General features: G+C 31.7%; 2 protein-coding genes across 10 annotated transcripts; one reads left to right on the plus strand and one right to left on the minus strand.

Moving 5' to 3' along the window:
• The first annotated feature begins 310 nt into the window (after positions 1-310).
• LOC148599880 (uncharacterized) lies at positions 311-12,437 on the plus strand. Of its 7 annotated transcripts, none has more exons than XM_088558421.1 (13): positions 311-441; positions 3,272-3,472; positions 3,813-3,988; positions 4,177-4,315; positions 5,939-6,037; positions 6,521-6,579; positions 6,799-7,204; positions 7,924-8,059; positions 9,035-9,331; positions 9,635-10,271; positions 10,847-10,930; positions 11,442-11,564; positions 12,033-12,437. In XM_088558421.1, exons 4-10 carry the CDS (start codon positions 4,210-4,212, stop codon positions 9,753-9,755), a joined length of 1,224 nt encoding a protein of 407 aa, XP_088414547.1. In that variant the 5' UTR covers positions 311-441; positions 3,272-3,472; positions 3,813-3,988; positions 4,177-4,209; the 3' UTR covers positions 9,756-10,271; positions 10,847-10,930; positions 11,442-11,564; positions 12,033-12,437. The 7 variants fall into 7 exon arrangements, with proteins under 7 accessions (XP_088414547.1, XP_088414553.1, XP_088414550.1 ...); XM_088558427.1 differs by having other exon boundaries at positions 3,272-3,327; positions 9,635-10,311; XM_088558424.1 differs by having other exon boundaries at positions 318-441; positions 3,272-3,327; positions 3,813-3,909.
• Positions 12,438-16,358: 3,921 nt separating this feature from the next.
• Positions 16,359-26,497, minus strand: LOC148599881 (uncharacterized). 3 transcript variants are annotated; one of them, XM_088559084.1, is made up of 14 exons: positions 26,400-26,497; positions 25,969-26,091; positions 25,626-25,709; positions 25,308-25,386; positions 23,840-24,453; positions 23,070-23,191; positions 22,643-22,684; positions 21,671-21,745; positions 20,848-20,913; positions 20,384-20,472; positions 19,706-19,806; positions 18,889-18,994; positions 18,507-18,586; positions 16,359-17,691 (listed from the first exon to the last, which is right to left on the minus strand). In XM_088559084.1, the coding sequence occupies exons 2-11, from the start codon at positions 26,012-26,014 to the stop codon at positions 19,734-19,736; spliced, it is 1,290 nt and encodes a 429-aa protein (XP_088415210.1). In that variant the 5' UTR covers positions 26,015-26,091; positions 26,400-26,497; the 3' UTR covers positions 16,359-17,691; positions 18,507-18,586; positions 18,889-18,994; positions 19,706-19,733. The 3 variants fall into 3 exon arrangements, with proteins under 3 accessions (XP_088415210.1, XP_088415208.1, XP_088415211.1); XM_088559082.1 differs by lacking the exon at positions 19,706-19,806; XM_088559085.1 differs by lacking the exons at positions 16,359-17,691; positions 18,507-18,586; positions 18,889-18,994 and having other exon boundaries at positions 19,789-19,806; positions 20,783-20,913.
• Positions 26,498-26,602: the final 105 nt, after the last annotated feature.

The raw sequence follows: 26,602 nt of genomic DNA on the forward strand, positions 1-26,602 counted from the left end.
TTTATAATGCAAATTACTGACCTGAATAATAGACCTCAAGTAGCTCAACAGAAACAAAAGCGTACACACGCCAGCTTCCAAATGTAGCTAATTTAGGTTCTTAAGCCAGGAAATATTTGTAACTTCACCATTTTAAGAATAGAAACCACCGAATGCAATAAAATATAACAAACTTCACGAATTTACCTACAATGTACTTCCGTCACCGTCATTATCATCAGGGGAGATCATCGATCTGAAGGAAGTCACAGAGGTATATAAACGGACATTATATGTCCCAAAACGGAATGCTTCAAACAGTGACGTCGACACAATTTGTGGACCTGATCAAAACAATATGGCGGCGCCCATCATCTAGCTACAGCTACAGCTTAAAGTGAAAAATACTTGCAATACAATGGCTAAAGTTAAATAATTATAATGTCAGAACCCGTGAAAAAGGTAAATTGGTAACAGATTACGTGCATGCTCCAATTACTTGGCCTAAATTACGGTTCTATCGTATTTATACAGTGCATCGGTTGGATTTTGTAGTAGAAATCACTAAAAATGATTCAAAAATATGTCTTTTGTTCAGGGGCACAATCGCCAATTCGTTTGCATTTACAGTTATATTAAAATTGGACATATCATGTTGACATAGGCACATAGTCATAAAACAGATTTATACATGTTAAATCTAGGACACAAACATTGAACTATACTCGGTGTCACATAAATAACATACTGTTAAAATTTGAATAAAAATATTTTCTACGACTTTATTAACACCTACCGTCGTTTAAATTGTCTTAAATGACTTGCTCATTCGTTTAGCCAAACGGCTTCTCCCTAAACGAGCTTAAATCATGCGTAACAAATCCTTACGGGAAAATCCCATACTAATATCCGCCATGTTGGTTTCTACGGGATGATTTGTTTACAAACGAAATTCGTAAGTTCCTGTCGAACTCCGGTGACAATCCTCTGCTTGATCAACTTCTCGGTATTGTACGTTGTTGGCGTTAAATAAATCCGAGATATCCGAAATAACGCCGAAATGCATTCTGGGTTCTTCGGTTTTTGGACAAACCATTTAAACGTAAACAACATCTCCTAGCAACCCGATCACTGTAAACATGGCCGACTTTTTACAATGTAAATATTGGCACCAAGAATTAAAATCTGACCGGAATTTAACGATTCAATGTTTAGGGAGAAGCCGTTTGGCTAAACGAATGAGCAAGTCATTTAAGACAATTTAAACGACGGTAGGTGTCAATAAAGTCGTAGAAAATATTTTTATTCAAATTTTAACAGTATGTTATTTATGTGACGCCGAGTATAGACATATTATTTCACATAGAGCAGATTTATAAATTTATATCTAGAACACAGACATGAAACAGGACAAATGATATATATCTAGAACACAAATATTGAATTGGATCTATTGTCACATAGAACATATATATGTATATCTAGGACCTCATGTATTAGTGGTATTTGACTGGATAAAATTTGTCACAATAGAACAGACTATATTTGGACCATTTTCTATCTTTTATGGAGCTTGTGTATACATGGTTAAAAAATTGTTATATGAATATTGGGAAATGAATTAATTTGAGATAAATAATGTTATCTAATTGGTTGAAATAATTTTGTGTTATCTCAATGGATAAAAAATTATTGACACGCTCCTATTAGTTAATTTCAGAGCTACTTTTCTGATTTTTAAAGATAAAAATATGTTTTAAAATTGGCTATGATGAAAATTGTGTCTATTGAAATAACATGAATTTTCCATCAGTAAATTTTGTTTATTGCAATAAACAATAATCACATGGAAAATTAATTTTATTTTTCAATAGACACAATTTTTATCATAGCCAATTCTTAAATGAATATCTCTCTTTGAGTATATACATGTATTGCATTGGTGCAAATATGAAATATGAATATGTATATTTAGAACACGAACATAAAACTGGACGTATTATGTCATATAGAACAGATACATGTATATCTAGAACACAAGTATTTAACTGAACATAGTTAATCACATAAAACCAATTTATACATATGTTGCATAGAACTGATTTATTCATTTATATCTGGAATACAAATGTCACATTGAACATATATATGTATATCTGGAACACAAACATCAAATTGGACAAATTATGTCACATAGAACAGATATATTTTTATCATAATCTTTAGCACAAGTATTTAAATGGACATAGTAAGTCACATAGAAAAGATCTATACATGTATATCAAGAACACAAATATGAAACTTGATTTATTATGTCACATATAACAGATACATATATATCTAAAACACAAGTATTGAACTGGACATATTATGTCACATGGAACAGATACATGTTTATCTAGAACACATGTATTTAACAGGACATATATAGTCACATAGAACAGATGTATACATGTGTATCTAGTACACAAACATTAAACTGCCCATATTATGTTACACAGAACAGATACATGGACATTTAGAACACAAGTATTGAACTGGACATATTATTTCACATAGAATAGTTTAATACCTGTATATCTAGAACACAGACATGAAACTGGACAAATGATGTCACATGGAACATTTATATGTATATTTTAGAACACAAACATTGAACTGGATTTATTATGTCACATAGAACAGGTACATGTTTATCTAGAACACATGCATTTAACAAGACATAAATAGTCACATAGAACATATGTATACATGCATATCTAGTACACAAACATTAAACACGACATGTTTTGTCACATGGAACAGATACATGTATGTCTAAAACACATTTTTTTAAATGGACTGGGTAAGTCACATAGAACATATATTAAATTATATTATATTGTATCATACGTTACAACACAGACATTAAACTGGATGCATTATGTCACATAGAGCAGATACATGTTTATCTAGAACACAATTTTTTAAATGGACAGGGTAAATCTTATAGAACAGATACATGTATATCTAGAACACAAGTATTGAACTGTACATATTATGTCACATAGAACAGATTTATACATGTACATCTAGGACACAAGTATTAAACTGGACATAGTAATTCAAATAGAACAGATTTGTATATGTATATCTTGAACACAATCATTAAACTGGACACATTATGTCACATGGAACAGATACATGTATACCTAGAACACAAACATTTAATTGGACACATTATGTCACATGGTCCAGATACATGTATATCTAGAATGCAAACTTTAAACTGGACATATTTTTCTATTTTCAGAAGAGAATAAGGGCTGCAGATATTCTCAAGTCATCAAGATCTGTTGGGGAATCAAAGTATGATTTTTCTGAGATATTTAAACTAAAAGGAGAAAATGGCAGGGATGTATCAAAAAAGGGTAGACCAGAGGGCATTTCCTGTGTTCACAGGGATCCACAACAACATTTAAAAACCTTCCCTAATGATGTTGACCAAGATGCAGTTAGTTCAGATTTGCCTTTATGTATTAAATTCTAGGAAACAATCTTTATGCCATTCAAACTTTTTTAATTGAAATCCAAACTTTTTGTATGTCCCATACGCATTACATTTTTATTTATCTTTAAATATTTTTTTGGATAAATATACTTAAGGAGATCTTGAAATATTTTTCTGGATAAATATACTTAAGGATATTACCATTGTCACAGGCAAGGCATGCTTTGGTCACTTTATATTTGTTTTTATTCAATGAGATTATCCTATACATGTATATAGAAACTTCAGTAAATTTGACAATCTACTTGTGGTCAGGGTGCTGTTATGCTTTTTTTCTTTTCAGGGTGAAGAAGATGGAGAGGATCTTGAATTTACTTTGGAATCTCAAACAGATCTTGAAAATGGGGAAACATACCTTAATTTGTTAAAAGAAAACTGTGGTATTTTCTGTACAGACAATTGTTATAGGACCTTTCTATTACAAGACTTTGACAGTAAAAGGTCACAGCTAAAAATAAGGTCAAAATGATACTTCTGTTTTATGTTACCCTACATATTCTATTTTATTACTATTACTTATTTTTTTCAAAATACAATGTGCTACTTCACTATTTTGGCTGAAACCAAACAAAAAATTCAATCAAGCCACTTAAGCCAGTCTTTAAAAAAACAGTATAATATTTACTTATTGGAAATTTGCTTTTCAGACAAAACAGTTCTTATTGGTTTCAAGGAGATCAATGTCGTTCCATGGTGACTGGCAGTGTGTTTACGTATGCTCATGCGATGTTGCTGGTATGGAACTGATAGAATGTTGCGGACAACAAATGGAAGTTTCATATGCAGGTTTGTTTATATAATAATATAAAGTAGTATTTGCATCTGACATAAGATATTTCAGTATCATCAGTAATTTACAGCACTGTGTAAAGACATTATTACTAGCACAGTGTAGTTATAGATATGAACTGCCTTAACATGCACTAGCTATACATACATTGGATGGACATAAATTTTCTCAAATATGTACAGTTTTTTTGTATTTCCCTGTGTTGCCTCATAAAATTCTATTTTTAGCACAATATCAACTGTGATTTTAAGGATCCAAACCAAGTTAATCACAAATTTAAGTCATCATTTCACAGTTATATTTATATAGCATTGGTCTCTGGGGAGTTCATTGACAGCATAAATGATATTTTCTAAATTTATCATTTTTCAAGATCGTTAATATTTCCGACATGCAACTATAAATTAGAGTGACACCTGTGTATTGACCAAATTACCCACATTGATAAATAACTTTTTATGTCATTTTGACACAAAGTTAACAAGTAAAGTAAATTTTGTACCAGCATTTGAACTTTACTGACTTTTACTGTGTGCATTTAAGTCATGCTTTAGTGGTCAAGATACTGACTTTTACTGTGTGCATTTAAGTCATGCTTTAGTGGTCAAGAGGTCGACATTTTCTCATCATGCATGATTAGTGTAACTGGCGAATTAGGTGATTGTTAACACAAAATTCTTACACCTGTTTCATATTGTAATTAGTTCGGGTTAATAAAATTGTCGCTTTCGCCACTTGATACAGTTTTTCATGTATTTTGTACTTTCAAAGATTTCATGTGACGTAATGAGACCAGATTATTTTCGTCATTCTGAAAAGTCTTCCGACAAAAATGGTGAGCGCTAGAAAAATCACTGACCCTTTAAATTTGCCCCTTGCAGGTCAGGGTGTCGAAATAATAGGCCTGCAGCAGCGCTAAGCTTGTGGTAAAAGGTGACTAAATAGTGCTCAGGAACCTAGATGCGGGCTAGGTGCTCTGCCCACAGAGCAACTGGGATGTGTGCCTCAGGTGGTGGAATGGGTTACCCCTGGCATGTTACATGCTGGGTTGTCAGGCTATAATATAGAAAACCTGACCGCTAACCATAGTCGTGCACCATGTTGGGAAAGATTTCTCGTTCCTCGCACGTTAAAGAACCCTGCTGTGGTATTCGATAGGAGTAGGAACCTTTGTGCTCCGCCACAGGAAGCTAAATTGCACGACCTTACCCATCCCTCCTTTTTCTAGTGGCAATCAAAATTTGTTGACTCTATTGTCCTTGTGTCCCATCCTTTTTTTCATCTCATCATCATTTCATGTTCATTTTATCATCCATTTCATATTCATCATCTGAATATAGCTGAAATGTTGCTGCTCGGACGTTAAACCTCAACAAACAAACAAGCAAAACCCTTTAAATTTGTCAAAATTCATTTATTACACACATATGTCACAGATCTTATCAGAAAGTATACTGGTGTCAATAAAGCTAGACGGCCAAACAGTATACCCATAGTTTTTAGTCTTATTACCTATATTTCGATATAATTTATATAATATATATAATACATGATTTTTCTTAGACATTAAATCGGTCTTTGTACTTTTATTTTGATATGATTAATTATTTTCTTTTTAGATTTTAAATCAAGAATACCAGGCTGTTTACACACAGATGTAGTGTCCACATTATTAGCCCAATTTGATGCTCAAAATATGATTAGTCCTTCTAACACAGGTAACATTACTTTGTTTGAAAATTCCCATAAGTTTGTGTAAAAAAATTATGTCTTCACTAATTGGAAAGGACATTTGAATCCACCAAATTATTTTTTTTTCCATTTACAGAAATTGTACTCAGAAAATTGGTATCTACTATTGAGCAATAATACTGCTACAGTATTTGCTTAATTACTTTATATTGACTTAAAATACTGTTTTTGAAATAAAAGTGTGACATGAAAAGTGCCAAGCAAATAATAAGTAGTCTATTGTAATGTAGATGCATGTTTATCCAACATGGTATATTTCAGCAGACAACTTACTATGTACACATCACTGTAGGTTCTGTCAGTACATGTAGTACATGTAGTAGCAATTTATGTCTATTAACATTATATTGTAAATTATCACACTTAAGTTACCCTGGATAAATCCATTTTTATGAATAACTGAGTACTAACCAATACATTAAAATATATTTTACTTTCATTGTTTATAGAAGAAATGAAAGATGAATCCATCATTAGTGAAGGGAACATCGAAGATAGGGTAGAAGAAGTGAGTTGTTTTCATACATGTACAAACGATACCCCCCAAAAAAGTATTTTAATATATTTTTGTCAATTACACTTATAATACAGTAATATTTTCGTTCCATTGTGGAAAGATAATAATGAATCAAATTTAAATATGATTGCAAATACTTAATATATTTTGGACAGAAAAAATTACATGTTAAATGTAACATTTGTAAAAAAATACATGTATTATTTATAGGAAATAACAGAATTGAAGACTGACTTGTGTTTGGTTAAAAGCAGAAAAGGTGTGGGAGTTATTCAGAAAAGTGGGGGCAAATGTCTAACCTGCAATGCCTGCGTAGTGAGATGTCATCATCTTGATGTTTATTACCGACATCATAATGAAAATGACAGTCATGATAACAGTAGCAAATCATACCACCAACACTGCTACTCCTCAAAAAGGATTCCATTTCATTCTAGTCCTATAATGCAAGACACTTACAAGAGAGATCTAACAAATCGATTTGTTTTTAAGGAGGATGTTATTTCTTTAACACCAGAAGCAGATGTTTGTGATGTTTGTCATCAAGATCTTGTTATAACTGATGAAAAAAGGTGTACTTGTTTATTTGTGGTGAACAAAATTTTAAAAGCAAATGGTAGGTCATTTATTTTTTAAAGATCCATAATATAGATGCCAACCATTCTATTCCCTAGTAAATTATATGATCTTTGTTGGCCATTGTGTTCTCCATCTATATAAGGAACATAGAAAAATGTTTACATATTGAGAAATCTTTATAGGTGTTTGAAATGGTGTCAACAGCTGTATTGTTTTAATTTGTTTTAAAAATCTTCAGGTCATGTAGGTGCTTTATTACAAGACGTTAAGATGCTCTAATGTAAGAGCAAAAATGATTCTGATTCAGCTTTCTCATGAGTCATTGACCTTCAAATATAAAAAAAGTATGTGTACACAGTTTTGTTGTGATTTTTGAAATGAAGAATACATGTTTTGAAAAAATGCTATGTTCTATGAATCAAAACGTCAATACCCTTTGGAGACATGTTTTAATTGTTCAATACAATGATTACGTAAACTTCTTATAAATTACTGAAAAATCACTGGTTTTTCACTGATTGGATCAAAAAGGGCCATTGTATTAAACCTTTTAAAATCTACAACTAATAGTCTTTTAGTACTAAGAGATCTTTCTGTGTTCCAACTTTCACCAATGTTGGAGTAAATGCTTTTGTTTTTCTTTCAAAAAAACAAAAACAATTGGTAGCTACAGTATGCTTGATCTTGAAACTTTTTTTGAACATATGAAGCTTACCATTAAAAACTTTTAAGGATATGCATCTTCTCTTTTTTCAGTCCATGTGAAGCATTGCAATCAATGTTCAAAAAACTGTTACTTTGATGGCATGGAACAATGTGTTTTAAATGTGGGAAAGAATGTGATATGCCATGAAATTCTAAGAAGATTTATGTACTATTTTCTATCTGGAAAGTAAGTTTTCTGCCATGACATATATACAGATGAAAAGTATACCATATTTAGAAATTGCTTGTACACGCCCAACAAAATCTATCAACCAATACAATTAGTGAAATGTATAGTGTCACAATTAATACATATTTATTTTAAGCTACTATTTAAACAATGACCACATGCTTTTAGGACATGGGTATATAATGTCCAACTGTTTTTAAAACATAAACGATGAATATTAAGATATACTGCTCTATATTGATTTGTGAGCATTTCATTCAATTCACTTTTTTTTATTTATATGTATATAATTATACAAAGCGTTGGTTTATTGCCAGGTTAGGGAAACTATGTGTTTATGCATGGTAATTACTCTGTCAAGTTATACTATTTTATCAAAACAAGACTCTTAATAGAACACAACGTAATCTGTTCAACAACTTTAATGCATTATATAAAGAAATTTTAGAAAACAATAATTACTAATCAATATTTAAAAAAATGGAAATACAAACTCAACAATATAATTATTAACATCATATTTATTGAGAAAAAATCTTCTTTTAATAAAATTTGTAATTACAGCAGATGATCGAAAATATTGCTTTGGTTTTAAAGTAAAACACACATTTCTATCATGATGTAAACAAAATAATGAGAGCAATCACTTAAATCGTTGGTAAATTGGTAGCTATAGGGTCATGTTTATATTTTTAGGTAAAAACAAATTAAAATGCAAATTTATTTTGATGTAAGTACATCAGACCAAGCACAGTTTCCCTGACTGATATATGTAATGTTTGACATACTTTCAATTGCTCAGATCTCATTGATATGAGTTTATACATTATGTAACATAGGATTTCAATGTATGATAATCAGAGTAACTAAATGCTGTCAATGAAAATTTGTCTTAGGTGATAATTTGACTAACTTGTTATTTTCTGTTCATTTACTTGCCTGCTTGTGAACCTTTTGGAATTTTTTTTTCAGAACAACAATCTTTACAGAATATACTGTTTTGAAGAAAACATTTGAGGATTGTGGCTACCATGACTTCAGTAACAAGATGAGCTACAATGATTTCAAGGAAGCCTGGTATGCTTTCCTGGATTTATTAGATTTAGACTACAATACTACATTCCATTGTCCTGACTGTGGGTCACACCCAGACACTTTTGTTATGGATGCCACATCAGTTGCCTTCCGTAAAGAACTCCTGTCCTGGGAAAGTATGTTTAAAGATTCGTCAGATAGAACTGAACCTTATGAAAAACTTGATACTGCAAGGTAATTCTAATTATTCTTTCATCAATATCTTCAGTCTGTCATTCTTTACACTAGTCCAAAACATCCATTGTAGTGTAAGGATTGAACTGATATCGAAATTTGTATTGCATTTTTTTTTTCAAAGACAATTTATCTATTATTGTACTGACTCCCTCAATTAAGTCTCTGTTGTCAAACTGTTTAGTCACACTACTCATATCTTGATTAATTTCATTTTCTACCTCTTAAATTTGAAAAATAAAGCTGTAAGTGAAGCCATGTTATGGTGTATATAGTAAATTTAATTTTTGTGTTTTCTTTCAGAGTGAAAGAAAGGACTCTTTTCTCAAAAGAAGTTAGGAATTACCTTATGGATTTTGTGAAACCATTAAAGGGACTTTTCAAAAGACCTGAAGGAAAAGTTATTTCATTTGGTGAAAATTGAAAATAATTGTGAAGAACTACTCACATTTCTTGGTGTTGTATTTCTGTTTTTTTAATGATGTTTGTTGGGAATTAATCAAATGTTTTGCATCAGCATATCCATTTTGCAGTTTTTTACCACCTTCTGAAGAATACTTTAAATTTCTTAATGATGCTTTTTCAAAGGAAAGTGCTATTCTGCAAAATGATTCGTTTGTGCAGAAGTTACAAACAACTGTGCCAGTGATTTTCAAGGTGTTGTCAAAGTTGAAGGAAAAATTTCCATTTAAAGAATTCAAAAACTGCTTGGCTTACTTTGAACAGAAGGTGTTTGACCCTTTTCTCAATGATCCATGTCCCTCGAAAGATCCAGTTGATGATGATGGCTTATCCTTCTTCCCTCATCTACCAAAAGTAAGAAGACGTGGACACTTTATAACAGACAAGAAAAGACCTGTCAAGGATGACTTGTGTAACAAACTATCAAAAGGCCATCCATCTCTTCTGCCAGGAGTCTTCACCTTATTGTGTCCACATGGTAAAGACTTATTAAATGATGCTCAAGCTTTTATTCTTTTGTAAGTTGATGGTATTGTGTCATAATTTTTGGCCAAATTTCACTAGTGGAAATCAGGTTATATAATGTTGAATAAATATTGGGCACTTTTCTCGAGAGCTGATAATCATAGCCTCTTGGTATTTGATATGCATCATTATGTAGGGGTCCCTTATCGTGGGATCCTATTTCAGATACTTCTTTTATTGAAAATAAAGGGTGTCAATGCATTTTTATTATTTTTTCTCAAGGACTACATACAAAGAATGATACTGTTAAAATGAAGGCAACATATGTCTTCCCTCAGAAGCGTAATCAAGTTTATCTATATTAAATGAATGGAAAGCAAAATTTTAATGTAGCTGCATACTTGCATTACATATCTGATATAAATAATTGAATAAATAAATAAACTTCAATGCATACAAACTCCGTCATCAAATATAAAAACTGATTAAAAATTTATCCAGAAAACAGGATCAAAGAACTCACTTTAAATCATACAAAATTTAGCATCGCCCATACTATAAACAATATTTCTTTTTATTCCTTTACAGGAATTTGCTATGGATTCCAGGTGATGAAGTACCATGAATCTCCTGATGTGCCATTTACTCTGTTGAGAACTAGATTCACTAAAGGTATTATATCAAAATTAACTATAATGTAATGTCAATACCTTGAAATGTAGTTCTCAATTTCATGAAGGGTCTTATATATTCATTATATCATAAATGATTCTCTTGAATTTTAATATCATACCATCAGAATCAAAATAAGAAAATTTTATTCCAAGTCAGAGTACATCAATTACAAACATATACTCTGTAGAGCTTTTAAACCCGCTATATAATAACAAATAGCAACACATATTTGAAGCAAGCAGATAGCATATTAGGCATACATAGGACATAAAACATACACACAATATATACACACACAAGCATAGACATAATGCCATGGAGCACATGCATAACATATTATATAGTAAACTGAAGAACAGCAAATGATAATTATTGTGCATTAAATGATTGTGCACAATGTTGACATGCTACTCCATGTTTTTATATTGTAATAATTAAGTGGGTATATCATATAATCAAATTTTATTTCAATTAAATATTAAAAATTGAATGTGTTAATAATTTTCAGCCCCAAAATTGGTGATATATGACAATGCCTGCTCATTGCAAGCTTACTGTCTGAACAGAGATCCAACATTTTTCATCGATACACAGTTTAGAGTTGATGGGTTGCATTTTAAAAATCATAGAGGTAATAATGTTTGTTTTATTACATACTAATTATGTATTTTTATTTGTATGAAATTCTAGTCTTTTTATTTTAAAAATACTTCCAGTCATTAGTTTACCAGTCAATAAAGTCATTGGTACATGCATGGAGTAATTATAGAGTGTATGAATTTTCATCTAGTTAAATTTAATATTTAAAGTAATTAAATGTAAGGGAAATTGCTACTAACACAATTTTCACTTGCCAAGTTCGAATTTCTTCTTATAAGGTTATTATGGCATTTAAAACTATCAAACAGTACATATATTAACCAAATAGATACATGGCATAAAAGAGCATAAACAGTACACAATTTTGAACAGAGCAAAACACACACAAGAAACTCTTTGTCTTAGTACGACTCGAGAGGAATAAATATTGATTGCAATTGATGAAAATATCATTCAACACTTATTGAATTAAACTTGTTTATTTAAAATTATCTTTCAGCTTGTGGACCGAGTTACGAGTTGAAGAGCTATCCACAGTATGTGACATTGAATTCCCAAGTGGTTGAACAATCAAATTCTAGATTACAAAGGACTAAAGGCTCACTATCATATATGACTGAAGCAAATTTTGTTAAACATTGTAAATTTTATTTATGGGGTCAAAATGATGTCATTCTTTCTAAGATGTCTGTTTAGATACAGACATATATGTACTGTGGTCTAATTGCTACATTATTGAAATGATTTGGAAAATATGAAACCTTCAAAATTTAAGTTGCATTAGGTATTATGTTATTTTCAACTCACAAAAAGTATCTTGTCTATTTTTTTTTCAAACTTTGTACCATAGTTGTATACATACTGAAAAAAAAAAACATTTCAAAATAGATGTCAGCATAAACAACTATGTTATCGTTTATTGCCTATATTTTGTTGGTTCAACTTAGCAAATTTTTTTCATAAATTATACTGCCAAAGTCACATATTTTGTGTAATTTGGATCTTTTAAAGTATTCATCCACTATTATTAAAACATTGATGTTAAACCTTTTCAAGTAATGCATCACCTTTTGCCAAAACATGTTAATTCTGTGTTAACATCTACATACTCATTGAAATAGCACCAGAATAATTTCCTAAATATAATTCTGGATTTATTTTTTTCTTTCTTGGCCTAAAGAATCCTTTAATCATCTTTATACAAGTGTTAATGGAAAAAAATAGTAGTATTTAACAGATATTGACCCATCAAGCCTTATGTAAAATTTCATATTACTCCAGTTTACAATTGCAATACATGTATATACTTGGAGGGGTGTTTATTTCCCAGTATTCAAAGAATAATTTTTAAACCACTTATACACGAGGTCCTATAAAAGATATAAGTGGTCAAATTATCAGTCAGTTCCATGTGACAAATTTTATCAAATCAAACACAGGTCCATGGATGATAGAAAATGGTCCAAATATAAGTCTGTTCTATGTGACAAATTTTATCCAATCAAACAGAGATGAATACCAATTATACACGAAGCCCATGAGTGATAGAAAATGGTCCAAATATAATTCTGTTCTATGTGACAAATTTTATCAAATCAAACAGAGATGAATACCACTTATACACGAGGTCCATGGATGATAGAAAATGGTCCAAATATAATTCTGTTCTATGTGACAAATTTTATCAAATCAAACAGAGATGAATAACAATTATACACGAGGTCCATGGATGTTAGAAAATGGTCCAAATATAATTCTGTTCTACGTGACAAATTTTATCAAATCAAACAGAGATGAATACCACTTATACACGAGGTCCATGGATGATATAAAATGGTCCAAATATAAGTTTGTTCTACTGTTACTCGTGTAAAACATGATTCCAGATAAAAATTAAGGGAATTTGATACTGTTACTCGTGTAAAGCACATGAATTTCTGTTGCGTTGACCGATTAATCATATAAAACATGATCCTCAGATAAAAATTAATGTGGTCTGATACTGTTACTCGTGTAAAACACATGAATTTTGGTTGCGTTGACCGATTAGTCATATAAAACATGATCCTCACATAAAAATTAAGGTGGGTTGATAATGTTACTCGTGTAAAACATAATCCCCAGATGAAAATTAAGGTGGTTTGATACTGTCACTCGTGTAAAACATGTTCTCATACGTTATACCAGGGCTTGCCGAGACTACGCAGACTTTTTGTATCGCGCTAGAATTCTAACAAATAGGCTTCTACAGCAAGTTTATGTTGCTACAAGATTGAAGTCATCACTATAAAAGTTTCATGGCCGTCATCATGAACTCGTGGATCGTTACGGTGTATCCATCTGCGCCATGAAAACTGATTTATTCAACGTGTCGTACTTTTCCTTTCCTCTTTCGTCTACCCCGGACTTGACTTTTTATGAGCAACTCAGCGGGTGTTTCTAAGAAAGCAGAGGACGCTTACCCTACCGGTACACCTGGTCCATGCTCCCAGTTTTTAGTGGAGTCCGAGTTGATCATTTGCTTTTGTTACCTTGTATGTATGATTTTAGTTACTCTGTGTTCTTTGTTGTGTGTGTCTGTTTTCCTTGTCTGAGCTTTGTCCCTGGATTACATTCTTTTGATCACCGCTATAACCTTGGTTCCTTTGATTACTCCTCCAGATGAAAATTAACGTGGTTTGATACTGTTACTCGTTTAAAACATGTGAATTTCGGTTGTGTTGACCGATTAATCATATAAAACATTATCTCCACATGAAAATTAAGGTGGTTTGATACTGTTACTCGTTTGAAGCATGTGAATTTCGGTTACGTTGACCGATTAATCATATAAAACATGATCCTCAGATAAAAATTAAGGTGGTCTGATACTGTTACTCGTGTAAAACACATGAATTTCGGTTGCGTTGACCGATTAATCATATAAAACATTATCTCCAGATAAAAATTAAGGTGGTCTGATACTATTACTCGTGTAAAACACATGAATTTCGGTTGCGTTGACCGATTAATCATATAAAACATTATCTCCAGATAAAAATTAAGGTGGTTTGATACTGTTACTCGTGTAAAACACATGAATTTCGGTTGCGTTGACCTATTAGTCACATAAAACATGATCCTCAGATAAAAATTAAGGTGGTCTGATACTGTTACTCGTGTAAAACATGATTTCCAGATGAAAATTAAGGTGGTTTGATACTGTTACACGTGTAAAACATGATCCCCAGATGAAAATTAAGGTGGTTTGATACTGTTATCCGTTTAAAGCATGTGAATTTCGGTTACGGTGACCTATTAGTCATATAAAACATGATCCTCAGATAAAAAAGATGGTCTGATACTGTTACTCGTGTAAAACATGATCTCCAGATGAGAATTAACGTGGTCTGATACTGTTACTCGTGTAAACCATGCTCTCCAGATGAAAATTAACGTAGTTTGATACTGTTACTCTTGTAAAACATGATCCTCAGATACAAATTAAGGTAGTTTGATACTGTTACTCGTTTAAAACATGTGAATTTCGGTTGTGTTGACCGATTAAACATATAAAACATGATCTCCAAATGACAGTTAACGTGGTTTGATACTGTTACTCGTGTAAAACATGATCTCCAGATGACAGTTAACATGGTTTGATACTGTAACTCTTGTAAAACATGATCCTAAGATACAAATTAAGGTGGTTTGATACTGTTACTCGTTTAAAACATGTGAATTTCGGTTGTGTTGACCGATTAATCATATAAAACATTATCTCCACATGAAAATTAAGGTGGTTTGATACTGTTACTCTTTTAAAACATGTGAATTTCGGTTACGTTGATCTATTAGTCACATAAAACATTATCTCAGCATGAAAATTAAGGTGGTTTGATACTGTTACTCTTTTAAAACATGTGAATTTCGGTTACGTTGATCTATTAGTCACATAAAACATTATCTCAGCATGAAAATTAAGGTGGTTTGATACTGTTACTCTTTTAAAACATGTGAATTTCGGTTACGTTGATCTATTAGTCACATAAAACATTATCTCCACATGAAAATTAAGGTGGTTTGATACTGTTACTCGTGTAAAACATGTGAATTTCGGTTACGTTGATCTATTAGTCACATAAAACATGATCCTCAGATAAAAATTAAGGTGGTTTGATACTGTTACTCGTTTAAAACATTTGATTTTCGGTTGTGTTGACCGATTAATCATATAAAACATGATCTCCAGATGACAGTTAACGTGGTTTGATACTGTTACTCGTGTAAAACATGATCTCCAGATGACAGTTAACGTCGTTTGATACTGTTACTCGTGTAAAACATGATCTCCAGATGACAGTTAACCTGGTTTGATACTGTTACTCTTGTAAAACATGATCCTAAGGTACAAATTAAGGTGGTTTGATACTGTTACTCGTGTAAAGCATGTGAATTTCGGTTGTGTTGACCGATTAATCATATAAAACATTATCTCCACATGAAAATTAAGGTGGTTTGATACTTTTACTCGTGTAAAACATGAGAATTTTGGTCACCAAAATGTCTCTGGTATGTGAGTGGGGTTGGGAAAAAGTTTGAGGTTGCATGTGGGTATATTGTGTCCCAGAGCCAGCACTGTAGTTTAACTATAGTTTAGTATGAGAGCTCACATGAGCTCAATACAGCAACTACATGCATAACTTACGTTTTCTTTTTCACAATAAACACAGAAAAGGAAGACACTGTCCAGAGAATATACTAAAGTCCAAAATGTGTGGATGGTCAAAGATACACAAATGGGAAAATTTTAATGCTCCAATTAGCTAAAGGCAATGAATACAAATACAATCATATTTTTATTCTCATACAATATTGATACACAGAAATTAACATAAATAATAAAGCACACTAGTAGCATTTGTGAACAATTGTTACACTAACATTTTTTCCAAATACAAAATAACATTTGGTACTGAATTGATGTTGAAAGTAATGACATTAGCATTGTGACAATATATAGGTAGTACAGTTCTTATGGCAGTTTCTACAAGATAAACCAAAAACCAACACAAAAACATGTGTATATAACGAAATTAATCAGCAATATCAGCTGAATAACACAGGGTACAATATCATTGGTTTCTTTGTTCATTTTGTCACCTGCAAATTCCATTACAGTATTATGAATCTTTCACCTGAGTTCCCGAACTCTAACATTAGTATATTTTTATAAAAAATCACCATGTGTACATGTCATCATGCTGAAAAGACCTTGTTAAGATACTGAATGTATATTTCCTTAAGTTCCTTTAGTTTTCAAGTTATTAACAGTCAAAAAAAAAATAACTGTGCATAACACTTTCAATAGCAATGACTCCAACATCAGTCGACAGATCATCATGAAAACCTGCACAATTTATAATTACAATGATTAACTATTTCCTTTAGTTTCAATGATGATAGTTTCAAAAAACAAAAAGTTGAAAAAAACAAATTTCAACACTGATGTCAATAATACAGTCAAACCTTCTCTACCAATCACCTCAAATCAACTGTCAGCTTCACTTAACGGTCATTTCAAAACCCGCCCAACTGTTTTCTCTATTTATTTTACTCAAATTACTGGTCCCCTCCCTAACACGACTAACGGTCACCTATTTTTTTCGGCCATAATCGTCTTTCTGACTTCTTATACCGGCCATTTTGTAAACATCGGGTTTATCACCTGACCCGTTAACAGTACCATGTCACATGATTTAATTATATTTAGAACATGTAAATATAAATAATTAGGTTGCCTAAGGAATTAAATCGGTATTGATATGAAAACAAATTTAAAGATTCGAAAGTAAATGTGTGAAATTTACTCACTGGTCATAAAAACATCAGTCTTCAGTTTAATTATGAAAGTTTGAGTAGTCCCTAGAGGTGACTGCTTAATACATGTTTGACTGTATTCAAGATGTCTGAGACTAATTAATTCAGTTGATATGTAAAGATATGTAAAAAAAATTTTAACTACAAAATGTACATTAATTCAGTTGTGAAAGATATGTAAAAATATTTTAAGTACAGAATGTACATAGCCATGGTTGTGAAATATAGTTAGAAAAGTTTACATTTATACCCATACATATAAAATGAACCCAGTATATGCCACAACTGTCACATCCAACCTGAAAGTAGAAAACAACATTAGATGTAATACTAGATTTCAACTTTGTCTTTTTCCATGCACATTCACACCAATTTGTTACACTGACATATCATACCACCCCCCTCCTTCCCCAGGAAAGGGCTACAATTTAAAAAAAAACTTAAGATGCAGAGTCAAAGACTTAACTGCTTACAAACCAATGATAACTAGAATTTAATTCAAACAATTTTCTTGAAGTCACTGGAGCATGACAAGGAAAGGAAAGGGGATGCATATTTCAATATGGCATCGACATGCACGTTCACAAATGTATCTGCATATAAATTAGCATCATTGTATTGCAAACAAGTCTTTAAATGTGAGCTAATCATAAAACTTAACATCTGCAACAAACAATGTTTGAAAGTCAGTGGACCATGACTGTGGGACAGGAGTCATATTATGAATCTCTTTGTTTTATCAAGATGCTGAAGCAACTACCAACCAAATATAATTGACCTTAGATATGTGTTTCCTTAAAAAATCTGCTAATCATACAACTTGAAATATACATGATGCCCCTTCCTAGGAAGACAGAAAAGCAATTACTGCAACCTTTAGCAAGAAAACAACAAAAAATGATGTTATGAATGCATGGATTTCTACACAAATACCTCTAATCACATACTTTTCAAAGTGATAAAAGCTTGCTTTTAATGCTCAAATTATTTTCACTTTAGACTTCATATGTTGCATGAATTGTAAATATATGCATAAACAATTCATTTATTTGCATATTATTTGTGCAAGTAATTGGATTGTAATAAATATTGTACATAACATTAACAGTATTACCCAATCGACTTCCTTGCAGCTTTTTTTCTTTGGCTCTTCCTTGCAGCATATACGACAAAGTTTTAAAATAAATGTCTCATCTGAAATATTGTTAAACAGTTATTATGGAATTGTTTTAAAAGACACCTCCACCTTCATGTTTATTAATATGCCAACATTTAAGCTTCAGAAGTAAGACTTAACCAAAATTGGTCAGAGGGTATCAATTTAGCACAATTAAACATGTTCTCAATTCCACAACTAAACCTTCAGGTCAAAGGTCAAGGTTACAAAAAATGTACATAACCCACCGTCCAATCGTGATGGACCTATCTCACCAAGAAAATATGTCCCCGCCTTGGGGGTAAATTATAATGCATTACATTTCATTCGTGAAATATACCTTGATTTTCTAATAATTTCTCCAGAATTTGAAGTCTGTACTGCAAGACAGATTCAGTAGTTGACTGGACCTGGAGGCTGTGTCTAGACATGTATCTTTCTGCAAACTAAAAGAAAATCAAATCATTTTATTTGAAAATTTAATTCATGGACAACAAGGAACCTTAGCGAGCACTATCACATACCTAACACACCAACATATTAGACCTATTTCTTTTCAGTCTCCTCCTGGAAAAAGTGGTCTCCCTGAATCAATTTATCTGAAAATCCCATTCAATCTTATCATCATCACTAATTATTCAAAAAAAAAAATGAAGGAAATCCTTTGAAAAAGGATAGTCCTCATCCAGGAGACAAGCATAATTAACCGATCTTTGGTAAGACACCCTTCCCCACTTAAAAAAAATCAAAATTTCAGTGGATCAATAACCCTGGTAATTTACATAACCAAATATGGTGCCCTTGGTGCATACAAATTTTCATAAAATTTAGTTTAGTAGTTTCAGATGACTTGCTCTTGTAAGATGTGTGATGGATGGACAGGGCAAAGCAATATGTCTCCTCTCCAGTCAGAAGGTGTGTGTGGGTGTGAACATAATTGAAACAATATTCAAACATTTTTTGGCAAAGCACTCACACTTTTAAGCTGTCAAATTCATATTGGTTCCCATTTTTTTTAATAAAATAAATATAAATATATATAAAACAGAAAAATATATAGACCATGCCTTTAAATGTCAGTGCGGGTGAAACAAAGATTGATGCGTCACACGTTATGACCCACCAGAGAAAATGTTTCTGATACAGTGCATACTAACCATCAGACAATACACTCCACATGAGATACTATCCTGTTGTTTGGGGTGTTAACACCTTCCATTTACTTTGGTTAGTATCTCTCTTAAGTTTCAAATAGTTCCTGGAAAACAGTTTTTATGAGTTATTATATTTCCAACTGATTTTTGAATGTGACACAATATTCAAATTCAACAGATACATAAACTGTATCTATAAAACAGTGTTTTAAAACCACATTATTAGCAACATTTCAATCCAAGTTTAAGTAGCAATATCATATCCTAAAAATACTTCATATTTCTTTACTTCTTGCATAACTAGAAAACAGATATTGTTACAAAGGGCCCACTGAGTTATCGTATGTCATATAAAGTGTAGATGGATAGATAGAGATGACTATAGGGCCTTGGTTGTTAGTCAGTCTGACCCTAATTATGGTAATAGCACAAAGAAACGAAATAATGTGTGCTTAGGGTTTCTTGACAGTCTCTTTATCTTTATATTTCAAAACAACTACCAAAAGTTTTTATGTCATTGTAGCTGAGCAGTGTAAAAGAATACAAATATTTCCAATTCAGGCAAGGATAAAAAGTAAACAAAATATAACGAAAAAACTGAAGTATTTACTATCCTTATCATTACTACTTTTCATGAGCATGAAACACAAAACACACACATCATTTCTTGGTTTAACTTACTTCCATGAAGACAGGATATTATTTAAAGTGGAACCAAGTTCACCGAGGGGATCTATAAGCAGAAGTTCTAGTAACTGGAATTTAAAAACCTGTAATAAAAAATACCAAGATTTCATTTTTCATGTTCTGAATTTTAGATTAATCTTTATTTCAGAATATTTAACAGCCAGACAAGTTGTTGAAACAAATATATCTGACATGCTAAGCATGGCTTAAGTGTACAAAGTACATTGATGCAATACCAATCATGGAACTACAAAGCAAATATAATTGACTTACTGTAACAGCTTTCAGTTATTAAACCAGAAACTAGGGTAAACTGGAAAAATGTTGACACAATCCAAAAACAAGAACATTTGATGGTAAAAAAAAATGAAAATCTTTATGATAGACCGTCACCTTATTACAAATGTTTTCTGCTATGTTTTACTCAATCTACCACCTATAATCATTAATGGACTCACTACTAGAACCCAGTGTCTTCTGCCAAGGTTGTACAATCCAAGTGCCTCTTGTGACACGAAATCAAACTGTAATTGAAATTTGTTATAACTGACAAATCACCTGAGATTCAATGAACTTTAGCAGTATTTTATTGCTAAATTTCAATCTACCATATGGAAAGTAGCTGATGTTTGTTAATGAATTCTGAGAAACTGCTGAAAGCAACTTTTAAAACTTCAACATTACCTCAGATTCTAACCTTGATCTGAATAGAAAAATCTCTGACAGTTAAACTGATGCATCATATTTTTTCATTTTTTTTTTAAATTTGCTTTGCACAGTTTATAAAATTCACTTACATATACTATAATGAGACTGTCATCTAAAGAAAGGAATCTATCTCTTTTGATTACAAACTAATGTCTGCACACCTCACTTTAGATAACGACTTTTAGCCATTTTAAAAGCTATGTTAAGATAAGTTGATGGGAACAATTTTACATGATATGGGTCTTGGTTTGTCACCCAATTTGATAAAAAACATTTCTTTTTCATGAAGATTTTTTCTAAAACTGGAAATGTGATATGAATGGGGAAATTCCTCAGTAATTTCTGAGCTTTAGCATCGTGCAACAAAATAAGATTGACAAAGTAAAAACTATTAGGTACCTACATTCCAGGCTCTAATATACACGTATTTAGTAGGTAATGACACCACAAAAGACAAATTCACACATTAAGTTGCTAAGTGATTTCTAAATAATGAATGTTGGAAGCAAGTAAACACTATTAACACACATGATGTTAATTATTACATACATGTGTATGTGTAGAATAACTTACATCAGTAACTGCTGACTGGTGTTTCTTGCTCAGTAGCATAGACATAACAGCACAATTAATGTATTCCAAATTTGACTGAAAATATAAAGATACATCTATTGTTCAGAGTTTCAAATATTAAATATTCTCTCATCCACATAATATACAAATAATATTCTCAAATAAATAAAGCTGAACCAATTAATAAATAAATTTGGATAAGCTTTATAAACAGGTATAAACATGCCTGTTTCTAGACTAGCACAACAAAAATCAATTTACGTGCGAAGGAATATATGTTGTGGTTCTACTGAAGTTCTGTAATTAATAAAAAAAAATTGTTTTCAATAATTAAAATTAAAGAGAATTTATGGCATTAATCTAAAATATTATGACACAATAGCAGTAATATGAAGTTCAGTTTGCTTTGTTTATATTGCTTGTTTGTATTTTTATTTTGTCTAAAACCAAATAACAAATAAACCATGTATCCAACAAAGAATCCAGTTCCAGTATCTTATATTTAACCATATGGCAAATTTATCATATTCTTGAATTTTTATGTTTTTCTGGCCATTATGTTTATACTTTTTGGACCATAGTAAGATTTTCACAATTTTGCTTTTCATGGTGTTTTTTTTCGTAAGAAAAGGGAATTCATTCAGGGCCCTCCTGGCTCATATTGAGTGCTATAGTACTTGAGTAGACAGACATCTCATTTACTTCACATAAGTTGGTCTGACAGTGTACCTGAATTTTGGTGGTTTCTTTTTAGGGTCTTTTTTTATATGATAGTTCTACATAATTTTACAACTATGCATTTAGCAGTATTAATATTCGGTTTAGATGTAATGGTAAATGTTTTCCTTACTGGTCAGCCTTGGCACTCTGTGAACTCTAGGTCCCTTGCTTATTTTTTGGTAACTTACAGTCCAAAAACCAAGTTAGATCTTTCCTATTTTTATATTTTTAGATTATAAAAGTAATACTCACTTCACTACTTCTTAAAATAGACAGCATGTAACTATCTATGATCTGCAAAAAATATCAATTAATAAAATTTTAAATGTACATGTGACTATTTATAATCTGCATAAATTTAAAATCAAATTTCATGTGCAACAAGAGCCATTGCTCCAGGTCCACCTCCTAACAACTACATAGCAAACTTGTAAATAGCTTATACAATACATCAAATCCTTATTGAATCAAGAATTATAATTTATTTTACCTACAATAACAATAGACAATTCCCTGTTTCCCGCAATTGAAATGAAAGGCAAGACTCCCATGAAGTTCAGCTGATTATTGTTAAATGACATACGATGTGCTTCCTGCTTAATATTAAATTCAAATTCCTAAAAATTTGGTTCAGTAGATCAGAGGAAATGAGAGACAAAAATTTTAAACAAAAATTTACCTCATCTGTCAACCTCTCTTTTATGGAATAGAGATTGTAAAGGGTGATCTTAATACCCTCACATGCTGTATAGAGAAAATTGAATTCTCTTTTACGGTTGAAAAAAATCACTTCTTCAGCATCTACATGAGAAATGAAACATGGAATTATACATGTACATGTATATAAAAGCAAATGTAATCAAGTAATTTTAACTAAAAACTAAATATAACATCAGCAAGATGGATTTTTGTTTTTATATGCAAAAAAATGAAATGCCATAAAAATGAAAAATAAAATTGCTTAATTTAAGGCCAGAAAAATTTATATATACTATGGAAAGGTACAATATAAATCATACAGACTAACCAGGTATGACTCAACGGGTGTACAGAATGAGAAAGTTTGAAAATCATTCATTGAAAATATACAATATACAAATTGTACAGTATGGTTAAAAAACTAAATATGAAGAAAATAAATACTGTAAAATACAAGATCATTTACTTCCAGAGTGGAGCACAATACCCCCACCCAAACACACCTTTACCATTTATATCAAGTTTTACATATTTTCCTTAATTTACATTCTCGGGCAGCTTTTCTAAATTTTGGTAATGAAAAAATCATCCACATAAAGTGACCTATTTATGTGCCAAGTTAGATTTCAATCCACTGTAAAATGCTCTGTTAATCTTGCAGACAATAAGGTGAACAGAAGGAGAAAAATGGTTACTAGCAAATGATCCTATACTCACAAATTATATTTTAAAGTCTAAAATGGTACTCACATCTCAACAATTTCACACCTGTTGTCTCCTCAGGAGTCTGCTCTACCTCTACTTCTTCTGTTGTCACCAAAGTATCTCCTGTCATCACCTCTGCTTTTTCCCCTTTTGTCACCTCTGCCTCTCTCCATGTCATCATCTCTGCCTTTCCTCCTGTCAGCACTTCTGCATCTCCTCCAGTCATCACCACTGTCTCTCCCTCTGTCATTATCTCTGCATCTCTCCCTGTTGTCACCCCTGCAACTTCTCCAGTTGTCACCTCTCCCTCTCTCGTCATCTCTGCCTTTCCCTCTGTTGTCACCTTTGCATCTACTCCTGTATCTCCCCCAGTCATCACCTCAGCTTCTCCTCCTGTGATCTTCTCTGCCTCTCTGTCTCCTGCTGTGTATGCCATCTGCTCTGCCTCTACTCCTTTTGTCTTGTTCTCTGCATTTACCAGTGTCGTCTCCGCTGCCTGTCCTGTCAACTCTGCACTACTTTCTGTCATCACCTCTTCCTCTACTCCTCTTGTTATATGCTCTGCCTCTCTGTCTTCTGCCACCACCCCTGATGCTCTTTCTCCTGTTATTACCTCTGCAACGCCTTCTCCTGTCACCTCCTCCACTGTTTCTTTAAAGCTACATAGAAATAAACAAAAAGTCATGAAGTAATATATCCTTTACAACTATGATCGTACCAAAATTGACAATGCTTGAAAATTCAGTATTTATGCTTATTACAGCAAATAAAAGTAATCAAATGAAAAAAAAAATCATTTGTCTATTAACCAATAAATATATAATGAGAAAGTACATTTATGAGGATGGAAACAATAAAATTCAATTAGTGAGATGGTTAAAAATGACATCATATTTCTAAAAAGTATCATAAATTTTGTTATCATTTAAGCCTGTGTAATAGCCATGCTTTAAGATAAAATGTAAATGAATCCTTTTTGTTCTGATCCAAGCTTGTTAAAACTTTACAAATCAGGAAAATGTATCCATGGAAACTCTAAAACAGTTCTGATTTAAATATAAAACATGGGGTTGCATGTGATGTCATATGCGATTAAAAAAATTCAATCTGGACTGACACAATATTTAAAGGGTCCTGTTTAAACTTAAACAGTAAAGACACAGAATGAAAATTAATACTTCCCATGGCAATGTTTAAGTACGGGACATTAAATTTGAATATTATGGTTGCTCCATTAAAACATACATGATACCACGAAAAGGCACTTTTATTCCTGGATAACACTTAATAAAAGCAAATAAGATTCTCATGTAGTGCATATGCAAATGAGGCCGCTGAAATACCAAGCCATAGTAGCAAAGTGACTTCCCTTGGTGTCACCTGTCATGTATGTTTTAATGGAACAGTCATTACTTGATAAACAAACACAATCAAAAATTAAAAACTAACATATACATGCAAAACATTAAATAACATTCAGCATGTTGAATAAATCCTGATACTCAGCACTCACATTCTACATCTATCTTTGCAGTTCCTTAAATAGGACCCTATAACCTTCCTCAACTCCTTAACATTAAGCCTTTTAGAATCTAAAGGGTAAAACATATTAGGTGTTATGATATATATTTACTATTGAAGCTATTATTTTTCAATAATGTGATACTGAACATCACCAGGGTTTTACCAGAATTGATTTATACATTGTTCCTTCCCACCACTATTTGATCTAACTATGGAGCAGACAAAAAGGGCTTAATTTTTCAAATGTGAATATTGGAATTTAATAGGATTTTAACCCTTGAAATGTTATATCAATAATAATAATAACCTTCAGTTGAACTGTTTGCTGAGCAGAATCTCACCTCTTCTGGCCACCAGGAAGGCTGGTTCTCCTCTCTATAGGCATGTTTACCTAAAATAAAACCATTGAGGATTAGATAAGTAAACTTTATAATTGAAGCAATACATTATAACATTTCTGTTGGCCATAGGTGGAGTGCCCCTAAAATTGTTTCTTTTTTTTCAGGACATTCAATATGATACAAAAGAAAATTTCATCAGACTTTACAAATTTTTACCACATAAAATGTAAAGAAAATCATCCTCTTCTTCTATTGAAGCATTAAATTTCAAATAATGAACATCCATAAAGATAAATTTTGTGTTATAACCTTTAATTCCATCCCGCGCCAGCATGACTGGTAAAAGAAAAACCATACTGTCCTAGGTATATTTGGAGGGATCATCATATGGTAGCTCTAGCACCTCTTTTTGATCAATGGATATATCAGGTTCTACAATAAATAATAAAAATTATAATTGCACTGAACACCAGAAATACAAATTTAGACATTTAGTGAAGGAACTTTCTGACAAGAATAAAAAAAGTCACATATCAGTTTTATTTCCAAGGAGAAAAAAAAATGAATAGAAGCAATCTTAAAAATTTGTGAAAACTAAAGCAGTCTGTTAATGGCTAATAAATTTTACAATTCTTGTTGAAACCCACTTCCTGACAGTTTCATGACATTATAAACAAAATAAGCATGGATATTAACAAAAAGTAAATATGTTGTGACCCAGCTAAATAGTTTTAATTTACCTTTTTGATGTTGAAGGCTAAAAGGTCTTTGGAGTGCTGTCTTTTTAAATTTAGAGATAACAACAGGATCCTTCAAGAATGGTTTCATATGGTCTGGCCCTAAAAATATTTGCAATTCTTTTTGAAAAAAAAATTCATACAATCATTTGTGGTTTATGTGAAAAGTTATTACTATAAAAGTATGTTACATTAAATAGAAAATG

The sequence above is a fragment of the Perna viridis genome, chromosome 13 (assembly GCF_037379345.1).
Source record: "Perna viridis isolate PV_CMFRI_1.1 ecotype Kerala chromosome 13, ASM3737934v1, whole genome shotgun sequence".
Taxonomy (NCBI): domain Eukaryota; kingdom Metazoa; phylum Mollusca; class Bivalvia; order Mytilida; family Mytilidae; genus Perna; species Perna viridis.

Coding starts and splice junctions, on each gene's coding strand:
- LOC148599880 (XM_088558421.1), top strand. CDS start 4,210: ATGTCGTTCCATGGTGACTGGCAGTGTGTTTACGTATGCTCATGCGAT. Junction 6,038..6,520: donor GATTAGTCCTTCTAACACAG/GTAACATTACTT, acceptor CATTGTTTATAG/AAGAAATGAAAGATGAATCC. Junction 6,580..6,798: donor TCGAAGATAGGGTAGAAGAA/GTGAGTTGTTTT, acceptor TATTATTTATAG/GAAATAACAGAATTGAAGAC.
- LOC148599881 (XM_088559082.1), bottom strand. CDS start 26,014: ATGGTTTTTCTTTTACCAGTCATGCTGGCGCGGGATGGAATTAAAG. Junction 25,387..25,625: donor AGCAAACAGTTCAACTGAAG/GTTATTATTATT, acceptor TTTACCCTTTAG/ATTCTAAAAGGCTTAATGTT. Junction 23,192..23,839: donor AGGTGTGAAATTGTTGAGAT/GTGAGTACCATT, acceptor TTTCTCATGTAG/ATGCTGAAGAAGTGATTTTT.